Source organism: Chroicocephalus ridibundus, chromosome 3, assembly GCF_963924245.1.
Source record: "Chroicocephalus ridibundus chromosome 3, bChrRid1.1, whole genome shotgun sequence".
NCBI classification, from domain to species: Eukaryota; Metazoa; Chordata; class Aves; order Charadriiformes; family Laridae; genus Chroicocephalus; species Chroicocephalus ridibundus.
This window is the reverse complement of record NC_086286.1, coordinates 56,977,514-56,996,974: the sequence shown is the minus strand read 5'-3', so window position 1 is coordinate 56,996,974 and position 19,461 is coordinate 56,977,514. Positions and strand designations below refer to the sequence as shown.

At 35.0% G+C, this 19,461-nt stretch overlaps 1 protein-coding gene across 7 annotated transcripts in view; it reads right to left on the bottom strand.

Moving 5' to 3' along the window:
* STXBP5 (syntaxin binding protein 5) overlaps window positions 1-19,461 on the bottom strand; it is a 109,771-nt gene that overhangs the window by 38,607 nt on the left and 51,703 nt on the right. For all 7 annotated transcript variants that reach the window (XM_063329256.1, XM_063329258.1, XM_063329259.1 and 4 more), the window contains exons 8-15: window positions 15,216-15,339; window positions 13,605-13,683; window positions 8,380-8,534; window positions 7,586-7,658; window positions 5,265-5,412; window positions 4,796-4,863; window positions 3,684-3,724; window positions 1,400-1,620 (exon numbers count right to left, since the gene is read on the bottom strand). In XM_063329256.1, coding sequence (XP_063185326.1) covers window positions 1,400-1,620; window positions 3,684-3,724; window positions 4,796-4,863; window positions 5,265-5,412; window positions 7,586-7,658; window positions 8,380-8,534; window positions 13,605-13,683; window positions 15,216-15,339 — 909 coding nt within the window. The remainder of the gene's footprint in view (window positions 1-1,399; window positions 1,621-3,683; window positions 3,725-4,795; window positions 4,864-5,264; window positions 5,413-7,585; window positions 7,659-8,379; window positions 8,535-13,604; window positions 13,684-15,215; window positions 15,340-19,461) is intronic.

Genomic DNA, 19,461 nt, shown 5'->3' with positions numbered 1-19,461 from the left:
ATGCTAGTGATAAAAGCGACACCCAGGACCCTTTCATTTTTTGAAAGATAACAGTACTTTAATAAGCTATTGAACCTAAACACACACGGTCTTCAGAAATACAGAATCATATTAACTACTACAGACTGAATATCTGAAAATTGTTTAAACTTGAAAAATCTAACCTATTTCTCAATACTTAAAAGTTTGTTGCTTTATCTTGGAAAGAAATTAAATAGCAGATACAAGACCAATGTAATTATCATTCTGTGCACATAATAAATTCTCAGTTATAAGGATGACTTGTTCTATGTAGTTCAGGAATTCTAAAACTAAAAAGAGCTGAAGCCATGTAGACAGCTACACTTTATACTGTTGTAACGCTGTACACACAGGACTTAGTTCAACGTTTAATATTGTACTGAACCAGACCATACATTTTTAAGAGAACTTTAAGTTCACCATTATTTCAGATTTCCTTCTACTGGGTCTGTAACAATAACAGTATTAATTGTAGTGAAGTGTAAAGAATGTTTTCCACTGGTTTATTCTCATCATCTGCAAAGTAGCACTTAACTCATGGACTGAATCAAAGAACTATACAGAATTTTTTAAAGCATTCCTAGTACTAAAGAATAGTTTTCTAGGGACTGTTTTGTAAAAATCATTTAGAAAAACTACTCCCTCAGAAGGGAATGTACCTGTACATCAGTAAACACCTGAAGGAAAAAAAACCAACCATGCCTCATCTCCTTAAACTGAGACTTACCTGAAGTGGGCAGAATAAGAGCTGGGGGGGCGGGGTGTGGAAAATAAAGAACAGCTACATTTTGATTAATGCTTTCCTCAAAACATACAATATTTTATAATTAAATGGCTTCAAGTTAGCTTTCCCTCACACATCCAGGTAAGTAAAGTTGCACGTGTGCCTGATTTAACAAAAGGACTTCTCAAACTTGTAACAGAAGTCGTCATTGTACCTTATACAGAATAAAACAGTGACACAGCAAAGTTCTTAACAGACCTTAGGGTACATTTGGCAGGCTTCTATTCTTCTAGTTCTGCGTACTGCAGAAGTTTTGCAAAGACAGATGGTATTTATTAGGAATCAAGGGAAAAAAATGGAATAAACTCCCTAAAAGCTTTGAAAATTCTTAAAACTCCACATCTCATTCACTTTTGGTTTAGTTTTACCTTTGATATAGCCATGTTTTGATCCCCTATTTGCTTTGATAGATAGAACAAAGACTTATTATTGGCTGCAAAACCTGAAAAAGCCAATGAAAACTAGAATCTTTGTTTGCAATTTTCACTTCTGCTCCATTTCATAATTTATTATTTTTCCTCCACAAAAACACACCTCTGCATTTTGACACAATTTTTTTTGTCTATTTCAATAATGAAATGAAAAACTAATTACCGGAATAACTTCTGTTGTGACTTCCTGCTTGCTGAACCTGTAAATAATGACATGTGCAGAAACTCCAGCTATGCACAGCATTCTACTTTCTGGACACCATGAGATGATCTGAATAGCATATGGATCTTCATCTACTATATCTGTGTTTGGCCTGTCCTCTTTATTCCGTGATTTTTCAAACACTTTAGCTGTTTTTAGCTTATAGAGTACTTGCAGCGTTACTAGGAACAAACCAAAAAAGATAAACATTAGTTTTGATCTCAACAGATAGTTCTCTTTTTAATTTTTCTAATTCAGAAACTCCTCTTCATAGATAAAGCCACTATATTTAACAAAAGAGGGCAGAGTACAAGCTCTGAATATCTGTATTGACTCTGCCCATGCAGTCCACCACGTGCCCAATGCAGGATCAGTTAGTATTAAAAAAACAAGCAACAAAACACAACACTTTTCCTGAGAAATATATACAAAGCTTAAGCTGTTAACTAAGGCCTCACAGTTTCTCGATGCTTAACTATACTTAGGGATCTCTTTATAACAGTAACATCTAGTTACGTATGCCATCCCCACAACTTAAGCCCACCTATGGTAGAGAAAGTGAAGCTCCTTTCCTTTCTCCTTACAGTATTTCAAATCCATGGCCTCTCACCTGTTTTCTCAGACTTAACAGCCCCAGTAACTCCAATTTTATTTTGTCCTGTCTGATCATTCAAAAGCGCTGCCCTCTGATCAGTCCACATTTTTCTCGATAGCATGCTTCCCAGTTCTAGGGAGGCCTTGCCACAGTTTAGAAATTGTCAATGAATTATTCCATGTTGGTTTTACACATATTCCCACTTATTTATCCCAATGATTTTTTTTTTCCTGTAACACTGACACTGCAATCCATTAGATCTCCATTTTTTTTTTCCCAGAAAATAAGTTCTAAGTGTAAACCATTGATCCTATATTCAAATAAATCATCTTGGATGCTATTCAAGAATTAGCAATATCATTCTCAATTGTAATTCTAACTCTTTCTTATATTTTCTTTCAACTGTCTTGGTGTTGCTTTAAAACTTCACAGACGTATTCTCTAGCCAATGACCCAAATTGCTGCTACAAATACTAATCCTATCATTAGGACAAGATTTATAGCATCCTTTCTCCTCTTCTATATTTCAGTGGTTTCACTTGAATCACACTTCCCTAGTTCAACTGTAAGGCTGTGCTATTAGAGAGATTTAAAAGATTTAAAGTGAAGATACAGGATACCTGCAGTTTCTCCTTTAAGAGGTTGGTTTATCTGTTTTAGAAGTAAACTAAATGCCTTTAACAGGATCTCCTTTTGGCAGATCTATGCTGAATAGAATTTTTAAGCATGCAGAATCAATCAGGTTATTTTTTCCCCATCTCTCTCTCTCCCCCAGGTTCCACTCCCACCCCAAACTGAAATTAAAGATCTATAACTCTCCAAACACTCCTCCTCCCAGTTTTTAAACATATACCTTACATCTGTTCCTTCCCACACCCACACACCCTTAGCATTTTGGAATCTCACCAGTCTTCCACAAGTTTTCAAAGACAACTGATAATGATTCCAAGATTGCTTCAGACAGCTTTTAAGTACCAAGAGTAAGGTTAGTTAAAACTAAATTAAAACATCTGTGTAGTTTGTTCTCATTTGAATTCTTACTGAATTTCTCACTATTAACTGGGCAGACCATCAGATGCAATTCACCCTTTAACAGAATAGAAATGTAAAGCTTGTTCAGTGTTCCACCAAGAGTGTCTTTATTTTACTGTTCTCCTGCCTTTCTTCACAAATGCCTAGGTAATTTTATTAGCACAAACTACTACTGTTTCCAATTCTCATTTTTAGATACCGTAATTTATGGTGAGCTGATGTCTTATAAATCCATGCCTCTTGCCTGTCTAAAAATACAGAAATTACTGAAAGTCAATTGTTCTAAAAAGGAATGCATTTGCCTGCCAGGCATCTCTATGCTCAATAATGTGCTTCTGAAGGTGCTTCTAAAAAATTTTGGAACTCTTCCATTCTATCTGGTCCTTGGAATACCACTGCATTTTCACTGAGGTGGTAAGAACAGTGTAAAAATTAACTAAGAAATATTGTTAATTTTATTTAGTTTTAAATCAAAGTCTCCTCTGGAGTTACTGACTCTACATAAGGCAGGAAATAATGAGAATGACTAGTCTGCAATTACATTCCATTAGATAAATCAGTAAGTTTAGAAAACTGCTACTGCACAGGAAAAAAAAAATCTCTACTGAAAACACTTACTTGCTGAGGCGTCCCAAAACTTGATTGACCCATCAGCATGCCTATGAAATATTAAAAAATTAATAAGATGGTAAAATGGTTAGTTGGAGTGTTAGACCTCTTTGCTACCGATTAGAAAATATATGGCTAACGTTCTATTTTTGTTAGTATTCTTTGTGTTATTTTATTTTCACGATTTATTGGAAGCCGATATTTTATGAACACGTGCCCCAATTACTTTAGACAAAAGGAATTAAAAAAAACCATGAAGGCTAGCTCCCTGAAATTCCACTCTACTAATACTAATTTACCATTTTAAATACTGATTTCAGTTACCTGCATTTCTCATAAGCAGTTTGCTATACCTTACCATGTGTTGTTCCTAAAAAGATACCCTTTATTTGGAGTGACACTTGTAAAGGAGATGCCAAAATATACTGTATTTCAGTGTAAATGAGTCACCTAACTTGTTTATTTATCCTTGAAATTGAGAATCAAATGACTAGATTTTTTTCAGGACTGTCTCTCAAAGTCTCTGCAATGCATAGTATAAAGTGTCAGTAATCCTCATTACGGCTAATGGGCTGTTCTAAAAAAACTTCAGTAGTGCTCTCACTTTCAGTGATGCACTGCATGGCTATAAATTTAATTTTATTTATGCTCCTTAGAGTAGTATTAGAAGGATCAGTCTCAGGAGAGATCATAACAAACAGATTTAAGTATTTGGTTGTCCTTTTCGAAATAAAAAACTTGGCTTCTCTTTGACAACTGAACTCAGAACTATTTCATGGACTTCCTGTGCTTTGAAACACTACACAACTATTTTCCAAAAGTTAAAGAATAAAAAACAAGTTTCATCCAGGACATACTGATAGCAAGCAGATATAATCATGATACCACATCATAATTATAATCCCTGTAAAACACCTGCTATTATTTTGTTCCTATCTTCTCTTCCACATTTTGCTTTACTTTTGTTAACACTTCAAGAATGCAAATGACTTGTCTGGTGACATAATTTCTTAAATCATTCAAACCACTCATAGAACATTGTTTTCTATAAGAGGAACAAAATACTCTCACTTCTACTTAATCAGCTAAGAAAGTTATTACTACTTCACTGCATCACTTACCCTGTAATAATTATCTCTGGATAGCTCTGAGTGATCAAACCCCAGTTGCCTCCACTGATAGGCCATTCCTGGAAGATTAACAAATACACTGAGGAAGAAAATATTATATAGTGCAAAATTAAGATGCTGACATTACTGCACATTCCAGTATATGACATGACTTCAAGAAGAAATTAGATATACCCACCGCAAAGAGGAAAAAAAAAATCAACAAGGGCTATAAACAACACCCCTGGCTCCAGAAAATCCCTGAGCTTCCAGTGATATGGTGATCAATGGGAGCACATCAGGAAAGCATGACTTTAGACTTAATACATACCATATCCTCTCTAGACATCTGCTATTAGCCACTGCTAAAAGACAGGATGAATATGGTGGAGCTTTGGTCTTAGGATAGCTACTGTTATGTTGTTTAAAGCTGTTGATTTTTAGTATTTTCTAATACATATGCATGTACTAGATGTTGTACCTTCTTACTGTAACCTTGACGTTTCTGTCGAGCGCCAACTGAATAGAGTGCAGGTATGAGGTCCACAGGACAGTCAGCAAAATATTCACAACAGGTAACCGGAGATTCATGTATAGTCAAAGGATAGGGATTCTCAAATATAGGGTACCTTTAATGGATGAAAGGGGAAGACTTAATACAGGAAAAACTTTTTTTTTTAAACACAGAACACAAATAAAACACTGAAGACTATGTTTGCATTCTCTTCATATTGAGGAAAATCAACACATATCAAATCAGACTATGAACAAATATACTATGCAACTTTACTGCTCATCCAGTACGCTATCAAGACACTGTAGTACGTTATATAGAACCTGAATGCTGTACTGTTTCTAGAATATTTTTAGAACACTACTATTTCCTATAGTTTTATGTTTTTAAAAGCTTATTATTTTAACAACCTGTGGAAAAAATGAAGTTACTGAGTTCTAACTGTTGTAATGTGGAGCTATCAATTCATTTCTAACTCTTTAGTCTATTCTTCCAGGGAGAAAGACAGGAAGACTCCACTCCTCAATTTGTATTGTGATACTGTTTAGACAAAAAGTTGTCCAGCCCTTTTCATAACCTACTGGCAACTCCAAGATCACTTTCTGAAAGTTATAGATAGCAACACTCAGTTACCAATTAGAAACAAACACACACACATATATGCCCCACCACCACCTCCATTCAGAAAAGTGACAGAGCCTTAATGAGGAAAAAAGCCAGTAATAACAACAAAGAGGTAAATATATCTGTGTTCAAAGAACATTTATCTCCAGAGAAATGCATACTTTTTTTTTTAGAGGCAAAAAGGGACACAGCTTCTTAACCCATCTAAACAAAAAAATAGCAAAAACAGTTTAAAATATTCTGTACACCAGTAATTTTATTCAGAGCTAAAACAATGTTCTAAAAAGTGAATGAAAGAGATGCTTAATTTTAACAAAATATTATCTGTATGACACAGGGGAAAAGGAAACTTCCTCTAACAAAAATCTATACATTTTATTACTTTTTTCAGGTGTGAAACAATTAATAATTTGCAAGTCAACTGTAACAACAAACATTATAAGCCTTCTAAAAACATAACTGCTGAAGATTTTTTTTTAACATGAAATGGAACAAGCTTAACTTCAAATTTCAGGCACTGCAAACTATTTCACTAAAGAAGAAAAGCCTTGTATGAACCTTTTTATTTCAAGCTCATTAAAGCTTGTTTTATTAACCTTTCAACGTATGAGTGCTGGAAGCTTAATGCCATTGGTGTATCAGAAACAAGTTCTGGGTACAGCATATGGCCATGCAACTTTGGGAAAATTTAAATGAATTTGCTCAGTAGCTGCAGAGTTATCTGTATTGAACTTGACATTCTTCCAAATTTGATGGAGTTTTCATTATCTAAGGTATCATCATTGACTTTGCAGATACATATTTACAGGTTTTTGTTTTGCTCTACAAGGATGTTCTTCACAAGGATTTTTATCTTCATTGACCATTGGTGACTTTTAATCAGGAACACCACAAAGATCTTATTCCTCAGGTTCCTCTGCTACTAATACCTTAATAGTTGTTACTGCCTACACTAATTTCAAAACTGTTGGTAAACAAGATTGCAGGATCTAGAATTTTTAATCACCACCTAATAGAGCATACAGACTGTTAGACAGACAAACTAACAAGAGACTTAAAATGTGTTAGGCAAGTATTAGTTGTGAAAACTGTAATAGGATACTACTTTTCTACTTTTAAGCAACCTCTTACCACAGCAGTAAAACCAGGGAGTAGACGTTACCATTCTAATTTTATGTATATACTATTTATTGCATCAGTAGTGACTTACTTTAAGCAATACAAACAGCAATTCATTTGGCAATAAAATCAGCACATTTTTACGTTATGACAACCACACTTGTGTCAGCCAAATTTACCTGGCTTTCCTGAACAATTGCTCCCCCTGCTCCCTTCCTGAAAATTCTGAGCTCCCCTCATAGCACTAAGGAATCAACTTCAAAATAAACAGTGATAATTAAAAAGCAACAGTGATCTATGAGTAATTTCTGTCAGTCAATCAAGCCTGGGGAAAAAAAAAAAGTCACTTAATATTCTACTCATCTACTACAAACTAACTTGAGAAAAATTGATCTATAAAGATTCTCAGTTCTACTGAAGAAACTGTATATTTAATATTCAAAATTTTATGTTCTGGACAGGGAGGTATTAACAGTAGGTTAAAAAGCTATAGAGCAGAACAATAGGCTGACCGCTGCAGCCAAAAGACTACACAAGATTCTTACCCGTTTTGTGCAAGGTCGATCAGTACTAAGTCCTTTTCTAGGAGAACAACTACAGCGTATGGTTCCTGAAAGTCTGAAAACAAGAAAGGAAAGAGTTACTTTTGGTAAATGTAGTTCTTGCATGCACAGCCACGAGAACATGATCAGTCCTTGCACTCTATCAGTTCAGAGTAGAAAAGTTTATCTTGCCCTCTTTCAGGTAGGCCTCAAATCCTGCACTAAGCTATTTTATATCCTCTGATGGAAGCTGACAGCTAAAAACATTGGAGTCATCAGAAATATACTAGGAATCTGGCACAACTGCCTAAACTGTGACAAAAAGTTCTCTTCTGCAGAAGAGAGATTACAGGTTAGTGATGAACTTCTTGTGAGTATTAGAATGAATAGTGTCACTAAAAATTAAGAGTGCTACATAAATGCTAATCAAGATTTAGAATTGACTGGAAAGGCCCTATGTGCTTAAATAAATATTGATGAACACATCTGCTGCAGTAACTACAGTTTGCAATTGTAATGCTACTTTTTGTCTGCACGTGCTTTTGGGATAAAAAAAGAGGAAAAACCATGCAACCAGTAATCAGCATTCTTATAGAAGAAAAACAGGTTTAATAAACTATTCTATTATGATGCTTTGGGAAGCAAAACAGACTTCAGACAATAGGGATAACAGATGCCACTGCTGCAGTCTGATCCCCAGAGATAAAACAGAAAGGCAATCGTAAAGAATATTCTGACGGGATAAGACTCCAGAAAGAAGAGGTCGAAGTACTGAGAAAAGTCTTTACAGAGCCTACCATTAGGATATGGTGTCTCACAGAGGGTAAGAAAATCAACAATAGAATAATCCATTTCTAGCACAGCAGTACTTTTCCCATGCATAACTGTTAAACAGGGTCTTCTTCCTACAGTGTCATATGACAAGCCTCCTGAGAGAATGATGAAAGGGTCCCTGGAATAAAGCAGAAGCATTTAGTATCAAGCCAAGATAATACATACAAAGAGATTGGGTGTGTTTTGTAACCTTATTATAAAGTTCAATGAGATACCATTATGCAGAGATACCTTAAGCATGATGCAAACCAGCTCTCCCTGTAACGTGTAGCTTGGGTATGTGTTTCAAAACTTAAAAACCAGGAGTGAGAAGCCTACAACTCAAGTCAGACATCTCTTCCAAACTCTTTGGCTTTATATTGCTTATTTAACCAATCCTTGCAACTGTTTGCCAAGATGAGATTTTTTTATTTTATTGAACTTTCAAATTATTTTTCTACTGAACTGCAGATTCTGATTTTCTAACAGGCCCATTTATCCATATAAAGTATTTCAACAGGATCAGGAAAATTTACTTGTACAGAATTACCCTAAATTTTGAAGGACGAACGATTTTGCAAGCAGTGTAAAATAATTTTGCAGTCACAATAACATGACTGTCTTGGAGAAGCAACCAGTTCCTTGATAAGATTCAAAAGACCTAACATCTTTTAAGAAGCAAAGACATAAATAAATGCCCATAGTTTGCTCATCACACATTTACTCTAGACATTTTATCCATTTTCACCCCTACCACCATGCATAAATTTCAAGGAACTACTTCTAGATCATAGACTACTCATACTGCATACTTAAATGGCTGAGTTCAGCAAAGCAACAAATATTTCTTCTAGTCTTGAGAAAAGAGATTAGAGGCTTCCCTTAATTTTTTTTTTTAAAGTCTTTACAGAAACAAATTTTTATATGCTTGCACTTTTTCTCCAATATGCTCATAATATACAGTTTATTTATTAAAAACAAAGTGAAGTAAATTATTGGTTTTACTAGGTATTTTCTTCCACAATTATCAAGTCACCGCTCAATTTAATACTGTTTATGTTTAAAATAGGGCCTAATGCCTTTTAAAGAGTTGTTTATACAGCTCAAGAAGTTTCATCCATTATTGACTATTGCTTCAAATTCTGGGTTATATTTCTGGGGGAAAAGTAGGCACTCAAGAGTGTGAAATTCCTCTGATCTACTTTTATGCTCACTTTAGGTAGGAATGATACCCTTTGTTCGTGTCTACCTTGGAAGCAGCTAGTATGTCAGTACCTGGAGAAAGTTTGTAGGGAAAAAAGCACCATCCTGATACATTGTCAAAAGGAAGCTGAATAGATCTCTTATTTTTTTTGTCTCTTCCTATAGCACCATCTTTCTCATACTGTTTCAATGGCTTGTACAAGTTAGCATTTGAAACACAAATATGACAGATTAGGTGCATCTTTCTTGAAAACCGTGAAAGATTTAATTTATGCACATGCTTCATGAGTTGACTGAAGTGTGCTCTGTGTTTGTACCATTGAAGGCAAAGCAGACTGAGATAAGCTTTCAGTTTCTACAATTATTTCACAACCCGCCTGATCCTTCAGAAAGCCCCATAACAAGAGTTGGACCAAAGAATTCTGCTGGCTGAGGAAGATACCTCAAAGGAGTGGCCATAAATTAGACCACAGGTCCACTGAGTTCAATATCCTGCCTCCAACAGTAGCCAAAAGTGTATTTCTTAGAAAAGGAGTAAGTTTTCTCAAAGTTTTCATTTAATCTCAATTCTTCGTACTGGAACTTCACACAGTCTTTTATGGTCAGGTCCATGAAGTGATTTCACCACAAGGACAAACTTTAACCTGATATTTTTCAGGATGTCAATGAAGAGAAAAACAATGTTGTGATGTACTTGCAGTATCTCATTTTACTGGAATGATTTATTGCAGTATTTTTTGTATTCACACAATCATTAGTTCTTTAAACAATAATACTGCCAGAACAAATTTGCAGTAATTAGACTTGCAGCTTCACCAAGATCAACTGACAATAACAAAGTGACAAGTTTCAGTTTCTAAGTTTCATAAATCACAGCGAAAACTGCATGCTGGTTTCTCCTGCTTTTATTTCTCAAAGTAATCAGGTTGCTTTGGGCAGGCTTGCCAAGGTCTGTATTCCTTATGAAGCAAAGAATGGAAGAGCTAAGAATAGATTATGCAGATCTGTCACACAGATTTTTCACAGATGAGTCAAAGATTAAAGTTGACTTTAGTCTGCCACAAACACTAATACAGGTTTGTGTATGAACTTTTCGTATTTTCATGAAACCATGGATTTACCACAAACACAAGCTTTGTGTTTTCTAATTAAATACTTAAGTGCTGCCCTTCAGTTGTGATACATATTAAAAGGTTAGTGCACATGAATGTTAAATAGAAATGCATAATTTAAAAGAAAAATTAAAAAATATTGTATTTTACATAATCAATAAGATTGATAGTTACATTTTACCTACCTGAAACAATGGAAAACATTTAACAAAAAGCAGTGCTGAGCTCTTGGATAACTGCTATATAGCATTTTTAGCAGCTGCTAACACAGAGGTTCTTCTTTGAAAGAGTTCTGCTTCAGCAGGTTTGGAAGCAATCCCTTTATATGAATATCCTTATCAGTTAAATCTGTAAAATCACTTGGGGAGCACTATAAAAAAATTCACTACAAAGGGTGGCAATGTTTCATTGAAGAAATTTTCAGAAAACACAGGATTAGGTCTTGCAGTGTATGAAAAAATAATACAACTGAGCATTGAGTGGCTCAAAACCCTAGAGGATACTTCTACTCAATTTTAGAAGTAAACTGTCAGTCAGTTTCTGGCAATCTGGATGCAGGAGAGAACAGTATATATAGAAGTTAGGCCATGGGTATCAATTAGCTTACTTTTCAAACCATAGCTGAATTTGTCAAGAAGTTAAACCCTAGTAATAAAGGTGGAAAATACTTCAAGAGTTATTTTAGCTTAAGACTGGAAATCTTGAAATAGCAGCAAAGATAAATTATAAATTCATTTTGGGAAGTGTGCTTTTGAACCAACAAGCTCACACAACAAAATAGTACTATTCAAACTAAATTAACAGGTCAAGAACTTTTACTTATCTGGAGACTTTGTTATTATTGTAACTTCTGTGTCCCAATTATATACATCCATCTTGCTAAGAGGTAATGCTCTATAGTTAGTCAGTGACAGCTGCATGAGCTACCAAAACAATACCCTTTTTGATTATGTTTTATGGAGAGACTTTTGAGCTGTAATTTCTATTATACAGTACTCTAGTAGAGAAGAATAAGCTTGGACAATTTTGCAATAATGCTAATATCAACCCTAGTAAATACTATAAGGGACTACATCTGGAGGGATGGGAAATAGCATTAGGAAGCTCTGTCTAAACTGAATATAGAGAAGCTCTTGAAAATTATGCCTAAAAGCAACATGGAAACCATTTCAGCAAGCTCAAAAGGTAACCTACCTTGGAACTCATTGCTTCAGAAAGAGATGGAGTATTTTAGATGAACTTAAATGGCTGGAGAACAATGACACTGTGCTCTGGGATTAGAAATTTATGCCAGTTTGCTGAAGGAAGGGGAGAACTTTGTAGAGAACTATTGTTTGAAGGTGAGAACTTCGTAGAGTAGGGTTGATGGTTGGACTCGATGATCCCATGGGTCTTTTCCAACCTAAATGATTCTATGAATATACCAAGAACTTGCCTTTTGACCCCCTAGTCCAGGTACAGAACAACTTTCAGTAGTCATCTTTTACATATATTCTTCCAGAAATAAAGCTACAGACATACTGCTGTTGAAAGGTAAACATCTTTGGCTTTATTGCCGACAGTACGTGTGAAGTCTCCAGACTTAACCCCAAAGAACTGGAAAGTGAGAGGTGTAACAAAAAAGCCCACACTAGCAAAAAGTCTCACCAAAGAGCTATGTATTTTTAGGAATTATACTAGAATAAGCTCGTCTTTGAACTGTGTGAAAAGTCAACTAGTTTTCACATTGGATTATAATTGCATAGAACAAGCTTTGAACTAACCTTTCTCTTCAAAATGACTATTCTTAACAGAAGGCTTTTGATTGCAGAAATTGTAACTTGCTGAAGCTGAGACTACTTTTGGTTACCTGTATCTTTCTTTAGATCAGATTTTGACATTTCAATTGAGAAAGGAATATGCAGACAGATGTAGATTGCTTCAAGTAAAATATGGCTTTCCAGCTAACCACAGATGTTTATACATCGGGGAATTAGCCCTAGTCTTAAATTTCTATTTACCTCACTTTTGGTAAACAATAAAAATACACAAACCCACTGATATTATATGTACGGGTATACCAATATACAGTAGAAGCATATATTACATCAATTAAATAACAACCTTCTATAGATACGAATGGCTGGAAAGCAAAATAGAATATATAACCCCCCCTCAAAAGTCAAAGAAAAAAATATGAAAAAACCACCATTTGCAAATAGCTGAACAGGTTTCCATGAATATTTTATCTTCGTATTGCACTTTTTACTCAAACATTTTAAAGTGCTTTAGAACCATAAATAAAAGAAGTTCCACACAGTTCACAAAATCCTTCAATCTTAATTGCAGTCTTGGTAACAAAACATGCTACTCAGGATACTGTAATTCCATCTGAGCCTCTTGTTGCAATTACTGCTTTGTTACATTCTCAATGTGCATAATTAGGCACAGTTCACTGCATAAATTACTGCACTATACCAGAAAAAGCTTCTGTCAGCAACATTTTTTGGGGAGGAACACATTCAGAATTTAGAATATTTGCATCAGGCTCCTATTCGTCAAAGTTCACTTGTTCAGGTCTGTGCTTCAGTGTCTTCTATGCTTTATCAGCCTTTTTTTCTTTAATATTTTCAAAAGATTGAGCAAAAAATACAGTCTAGTAGTAGCATGGAAGAAGCATGTAGATAATGCATTAGCAGTATCTTTACCTAAGTTAAGGTTTGTATATAGTAATTTGTTCACATATGTTTTTGTAGTTTATTCAGCAATATCTGATTTACCAGAACTATTTCAGATGTTTTACCATAGCTCAGTGCCATCAGGATACATATCCGAACAAATGGAAAACAAAGTACATCCCCAGAGAGCTTCACTTATCTTACATATGTTAATTTTGCATACAGAAAAAGTCTTACCCCGCTCTAGTTGTTTTATATTCCACCTTAAGGATAGGTTTGCAGGGTTCTGGCTTCTTTCCATCCTTCAGCTGCTTTCCTAAAGTAAATTATTTTCTTATATTAATCTTACAGTTCCATAACATGATGACAAATTATGAAATTCACCATGCAACTTGCAAAATAGAACACTCATACAAACATATATTCAACACCTCTGACAATTAGAGTATGCCTTGAAATACCATTAAAGATTTATTAAAACTCTAAAGACATGAACCTAGAATATTTAGGCTTGGGGTTTTTGTTGTTTAGGGTTTTTTGTTGGTTTTGTTTTTTGTTGGTTTGGTCTTTTTTTCAAGTGTAGAATATTTGAAATATTTGAAATATTTTTGAAATATTTTTTTCAAAAACATAGTCCTCCCCTAAAATAGTTGTTTTAAGTGGCACTGGGAGATTTAAAATTTAGCTTGTGTCTACCGTTTTGCAATTAAAATTGGTCAGCTTACAAGTAAAATGAGGTTTATTCTGAGTGTTATTCTTAAGGGCTAAGACTTGAATTTGAGCATGAAGGCCCGCTCTTTCTCTACTGTGCTCTATTAGCAACTGAAGCTTGTACAGATATAAACTCCCATGGAGTCAGTAGAAATTAAGAGTATAGTGTAAATATGCATCTCCTATTTGAACACTGATAAAGTCTGATATAGCTATAAAATTCTGCAGAGAATTTAATTTGCAGCCCAAGATCAAAATAAAAATGTTTAATAAAAGATGCTAAAACATATTAAAATAAAGTCAGTCTTGTCTGACTAGTTTTACTACTACAGCAGCTGTCAGTTTATTTTTTGACTGCTACGGATGATATAGAAATCCACAGCTTCCTTTTTCCACTCTAGTCCACAGCCAGCACAGTACACATGGACTTACTGGAGGCTCAGACAGGTAAACCAGGATGTTTAACTAAAGCATCTTGTACTACAGCTGTAACCTCATATATTATCCTCACTGTTACATTCACACTTAAGAATCTAAGGTGAATAAGTTGCCAAGACATGATTTAGACGCATGCTCACCATGTAAACCTAGCATTTATACACGAATTTTTTTTGAAGAGCAGCACTGTGTTTCACAGAAGAACAACACACAATGTTCATTTCCTAGACTAACATTAATACAAGGCTCCTCAGAAGTGGGAACATCTTACCAGATGCTAGTCTTACTCTGTTACAAGCCTTTCCAAGAATTTATATGGTAATCTACACATTTATACATGAAACAGATGCTTGCTTATATGTACTTTAAACAACATATGGGATTGTAATGTCAAGCAAAAACCAAGCGCTGCAAAATATGCATTAGTGAATTTTGAGATCAATGCCATCGTGTGAAAGGCCGTCTTAAAGTTCAGAGATTTAGGCAAAATTGCACTGATTTGAATTCTTATTTCATTAAGACTGGTCTCTGATTATTTTTCTTTTAATGAAATCTATCAGAATTTGGTATGACAAAGTTTTTCACTTGCACTGCAAGTGCATTTTTAATACTTGGTTTTGCAAAACACACTTCTATTAAAAATAAGTTCTCTGTGGTTTAAAAGCTGTCAAACACAGTGGGTATCCATTTTCATCTTACCATGTGGAGTGATTGTCTGGAATGGTTTGGTAGGAGATTTTACATTCCATATGGTCAAGGTACCATCTGAGTGACTACAAATAAATTGTTTTCCTTCATGATGCCAAGCCACAGAGTGGATAGCCTGTGCAAGAAAAGAGAAGAGTCAAGTATCTTGGTATCATTTTATCCTTACTCCTTTCTCAATGACATTAGATAGCAAAAAGAAAATAGAGAAAGTATTAATTAAATCATACCACTCTTAGTATGTCCTAATTTACCCACAGTAAGTTTTCCAATCGTAAGTACTTCTTTCAGACATACTTTATCCATCAAAACTATTGTCTTCATTGTAGTGACATGGTAAAGGCGGGAAAAAAAATCCTCCTCAGAGTGCAGTATTAAAGTATTTTTCAACAATGGATAGCATGCAGAGAATAACTGCAGGCACTTATTTGAGCTTTGCTAACGAAGATTTTTTTTTTATTATTGGGAAAAATACACTGTCCATACAAAAAATACCTACTTGATGGGATTAAGTCAAAATTTTAAATGGCGTTTTGAGCTGTCTATATGGATATGCACAAGAGGCACGCATGGGCTGAGAACATAAGTAAAACTGAAGTAATAGGATTTTTTTTTTTTTGAAATAACAAAACATTGGCTTGAATAAGCATTCTAATGTTGCAATAGCAGTTTTGAGGTACACGAAAGTGTAGGAATCTACTGGTAAATCTTTCCATAGATAGAGAAAGATCTTTACATTCAGAAAAATCAGGAATGGAATGATTAAGCCATGCCACGTGAAGTCTTACTACAGAAAAAAGCTGACTAAACGAAATCTAGTTGCTGCCTTAAGGTGAGAGAAAAGTAAACAATGAAACAAAGAGTACAGCTAAGGCAAGGAGATTAACTAGCACAAAAAGACTGGTGCCATTTCTGTTTCCTGCATCTCTTTTAGTTCATGGAGATATTATGAAACCATTAGGTGACGTTCAAGGGAATTTTAGTTATAGCATGAAAATACCAACAAACAGTGAAAACCTGAAGTATTTCTCTACTACCCAAAAGGTGCAGAAGGAAGTTTTACCTGATGGAAGTACAGAGCTTTGATATTACTGAGTAGGTAGTTTTGCTTAATACTTATGGTGAAGACATTACTCTAGGTAAACTGAAAGCAGGACCTGAATATGTGAAAACTGATGGGCTGCACAAAACCATCTTTTGAGTAGACACCCTCAGTATCTACTCAGATACTGACAGATACAGATTCTGTCTGTAAGCAGGGCTTAGACTCACTCCAACTCCTCAGGTACCTACGTATTTCCTCTGAGAGGAAATCAGGGTGTGTGAGTGGAACCCCAACTTGCAGTGAAAGCTTAGGCAGTAAATTACTAGGTGAAGAGCAAATCACATTAGACAGATCTAAGCTAGCTTTGCCTAAAGTACACAGATCGGATCTTCACGTTTTATAAGAGTATACAGAAAAGCAAGACAGCTTCCAGCAATATGATTGGGAGAATCCAGAGATTAAACAGCAGAGGAAAATGACATTACATGAGTGTAGAGTCTCCAATAACAACTTTTCCGTCCTAAAGTAGTAGAAGATCTGGACAGCTGTAAGCTACAGATGAGTTTAGTATTTCTTAGTGAAATTTAATCTTGTTCCTTATGCAGTGTGGAATCACTACAGGTTTTCTTAAAAGACAGATTCAGTGTACCAATATCACATCTACAGATATATAGCTCAGAAGCCTAGACAACTCACAGGAATTCTTGAAGAGCCAAAGTGAAAGAGTCTTGCTATTTTTATTTTGGAAATAAAAGCAAGTATTATAAAACAAATTTTGCATAAATATTGAAAACTTGTTTTTGTTTACCAACATAGTACCAAACAAAGTCAGCGATCAGCAGGTTTGAGAGTGCAGACTCGGAAAAGTGAAGGTTGCATTTCAAAATGCTCTTTTCACTACGAAAAAAAGATTGTCTATGCTATGATTAGTAATACGAGTAATAAGTATGTTTTAAGTGCTCTCCCATGCAGAGTCTAACTCTCACAACAGTAGGCAGCCCATAGTGTGTGTACCAAAACCTGTTCCATTTATGTAGAATTAAGTCTTAATAATCAGTAAGAAAGCAAGCCTTATAGAAGGATAAATCTGAGAAATGAACACTTTTTTCTTTCTTGAAAGAGAAGGTCATGAGGAAGAAAATGCAACAACCCATTACCACTGAAATAGCATTAATGCTTATGAACATAAAAAGATACGATGAACTGAGCATGAAGGAGAAGGATGACTGCTGTCACTTAATTTCTGCAAGGAACCTGATGGGATGGAAAGCAAGCTGACAGAGAATAATGAGGTCTTCGGCTTTATGGCTATTTATTGCCTACTTTTATAGAGCATCTGGTTACATTTAGCAATGCAGCTAAATATAGTTTAGAGCATAACAAAAATACACGTTTTATTTACTTTGAAGTAATCCAACTAACAATTCTGTGGGCTGACTATGATAAACTCTGGTAGAGAGCACCATCCTTTGCTATTACACAATTCACAACTGTTTGTAAGCCTGAAAAATAAAACCAGACCTTTAAGTAGCCGTAGCATGATCTCTAGGTATACAACAGGCTAGTATATCTACAGTGGCAAGTCAGTTACTATGAAAAAAGTACAATAACCAGTTGATTGATATCAATAGCCTGAATCACCAAAACAAAACCAATAATTGAAAAATCATCTCAATACACAAGAGTGAAAGTTTTGACAGTTTTTCCGTGGTTAATATTAGTGCTAAAGTTTGAAGGAAAGCATAAATCTCCAAAATAGATAAATCAGGTAGAATCCACTGAGGCTGCAAGTTTATACTTAGCTTCTTAAACAGTACAAAGTCCCAAGGAGTAACACATTTTTCCCCGATATTATTTATTTATTTTTACACAAAACTTACTGAGAGAGAGTAAAACTCTCAAAGTCTTAATCATAATTCCTATCTTGATTGAAAACTTCATCTGGTCCCCTTTTGGTACCATAATACCAACAATGTGGTTAAATCAGCTGGTGCTGATTCAACTATCTCAAATATTTTTGTGGAATATATCACTGGTCATATGGATCCCAACATCCAGTAATCCCTTATGACAGGATAATGCACCAGTACAGGAATACCTGTGCTAACTCTGGTCAGTAACCTAAAAAAGAAAGGGTAAAAATGCTGCAAATGGAAAAAAAAAAAGAATATAGCTGCTGAGACTTAAATGGCAATATATCATGAAAATTGTTTTGATGCAGTGAAACATGCAAGTGCCTAAGGACTGCATTGACATGCTTTGGTTTCTGGCAAGTCACATGTCAGGGTTGCTTCCCCCACCCCCCACCCCCACCTTCCTCTTAATCCCATAGGCTACTTCAACATGTTTTTAATGCCATAAAATAATCTCTTACACTCAGCCATGTAACAGAACATTGAGCCTAAAAATAGTAATCTATAATACAGTTGCTGAGTTAATGCTATCAAAGCTTACTTTAAATCAGAACAAAATACCACTTGAAGAATGGAGTTTATTAAAAACTAGTTTTAGTTTTCAGAAGCTGCACTTCAATTTTTTAGAAACAAAACTAATAGTTGAGAAATTTGTGTTATTTCTTTCATGGCTGAAAAATACAGTATGGGAAATCTTTGCGGTATAAACTGTATTCCACTTAAGATACGCATAACTTCTTTTTGTTTGAAGTCCCCAATGTTTGAACATAAAAGACTTAAGAATGATGCAAAAAGAATTTACAGTTTTATTTTTCTACTGAGCCTGCCCAAGACAAAAGGGGCGTTTTGTGGAAAGGGTTTCAAAGAAGCTTTCTAAAGCAAAGTTAATTTACAACTGTAGTTCCATTATGTCACAGAATTTCCTCCAAATTCTCTGAAAAAGAATGTTACATTTGTGCATTCTTCTAACTAATTCTAAATGTGAGACATATTGCTGTTACAATAAAAAGTATACAGTACTGGAAGTTCAGGATCTCTTTTGTAATTCTAATTAAATTCCCTGTTAGAAACTATAATGTTGTGGAGGGAACAATATGCCAGCAATCAGCACTAATACTGGTCATGACCTACAGCTGCCTACCCCAGCCACAGTTAAGCAGAAATATGATTAGAAAGGTTTTAGAGGTGGTGGTGTTGCCCACCTTATAAGCATTCCTGTCTTGGCATGAGTGCTCCTAGCATTCTTCTGCTGCAACTACCAGAGCAGGGTGCTGGGCAGGCA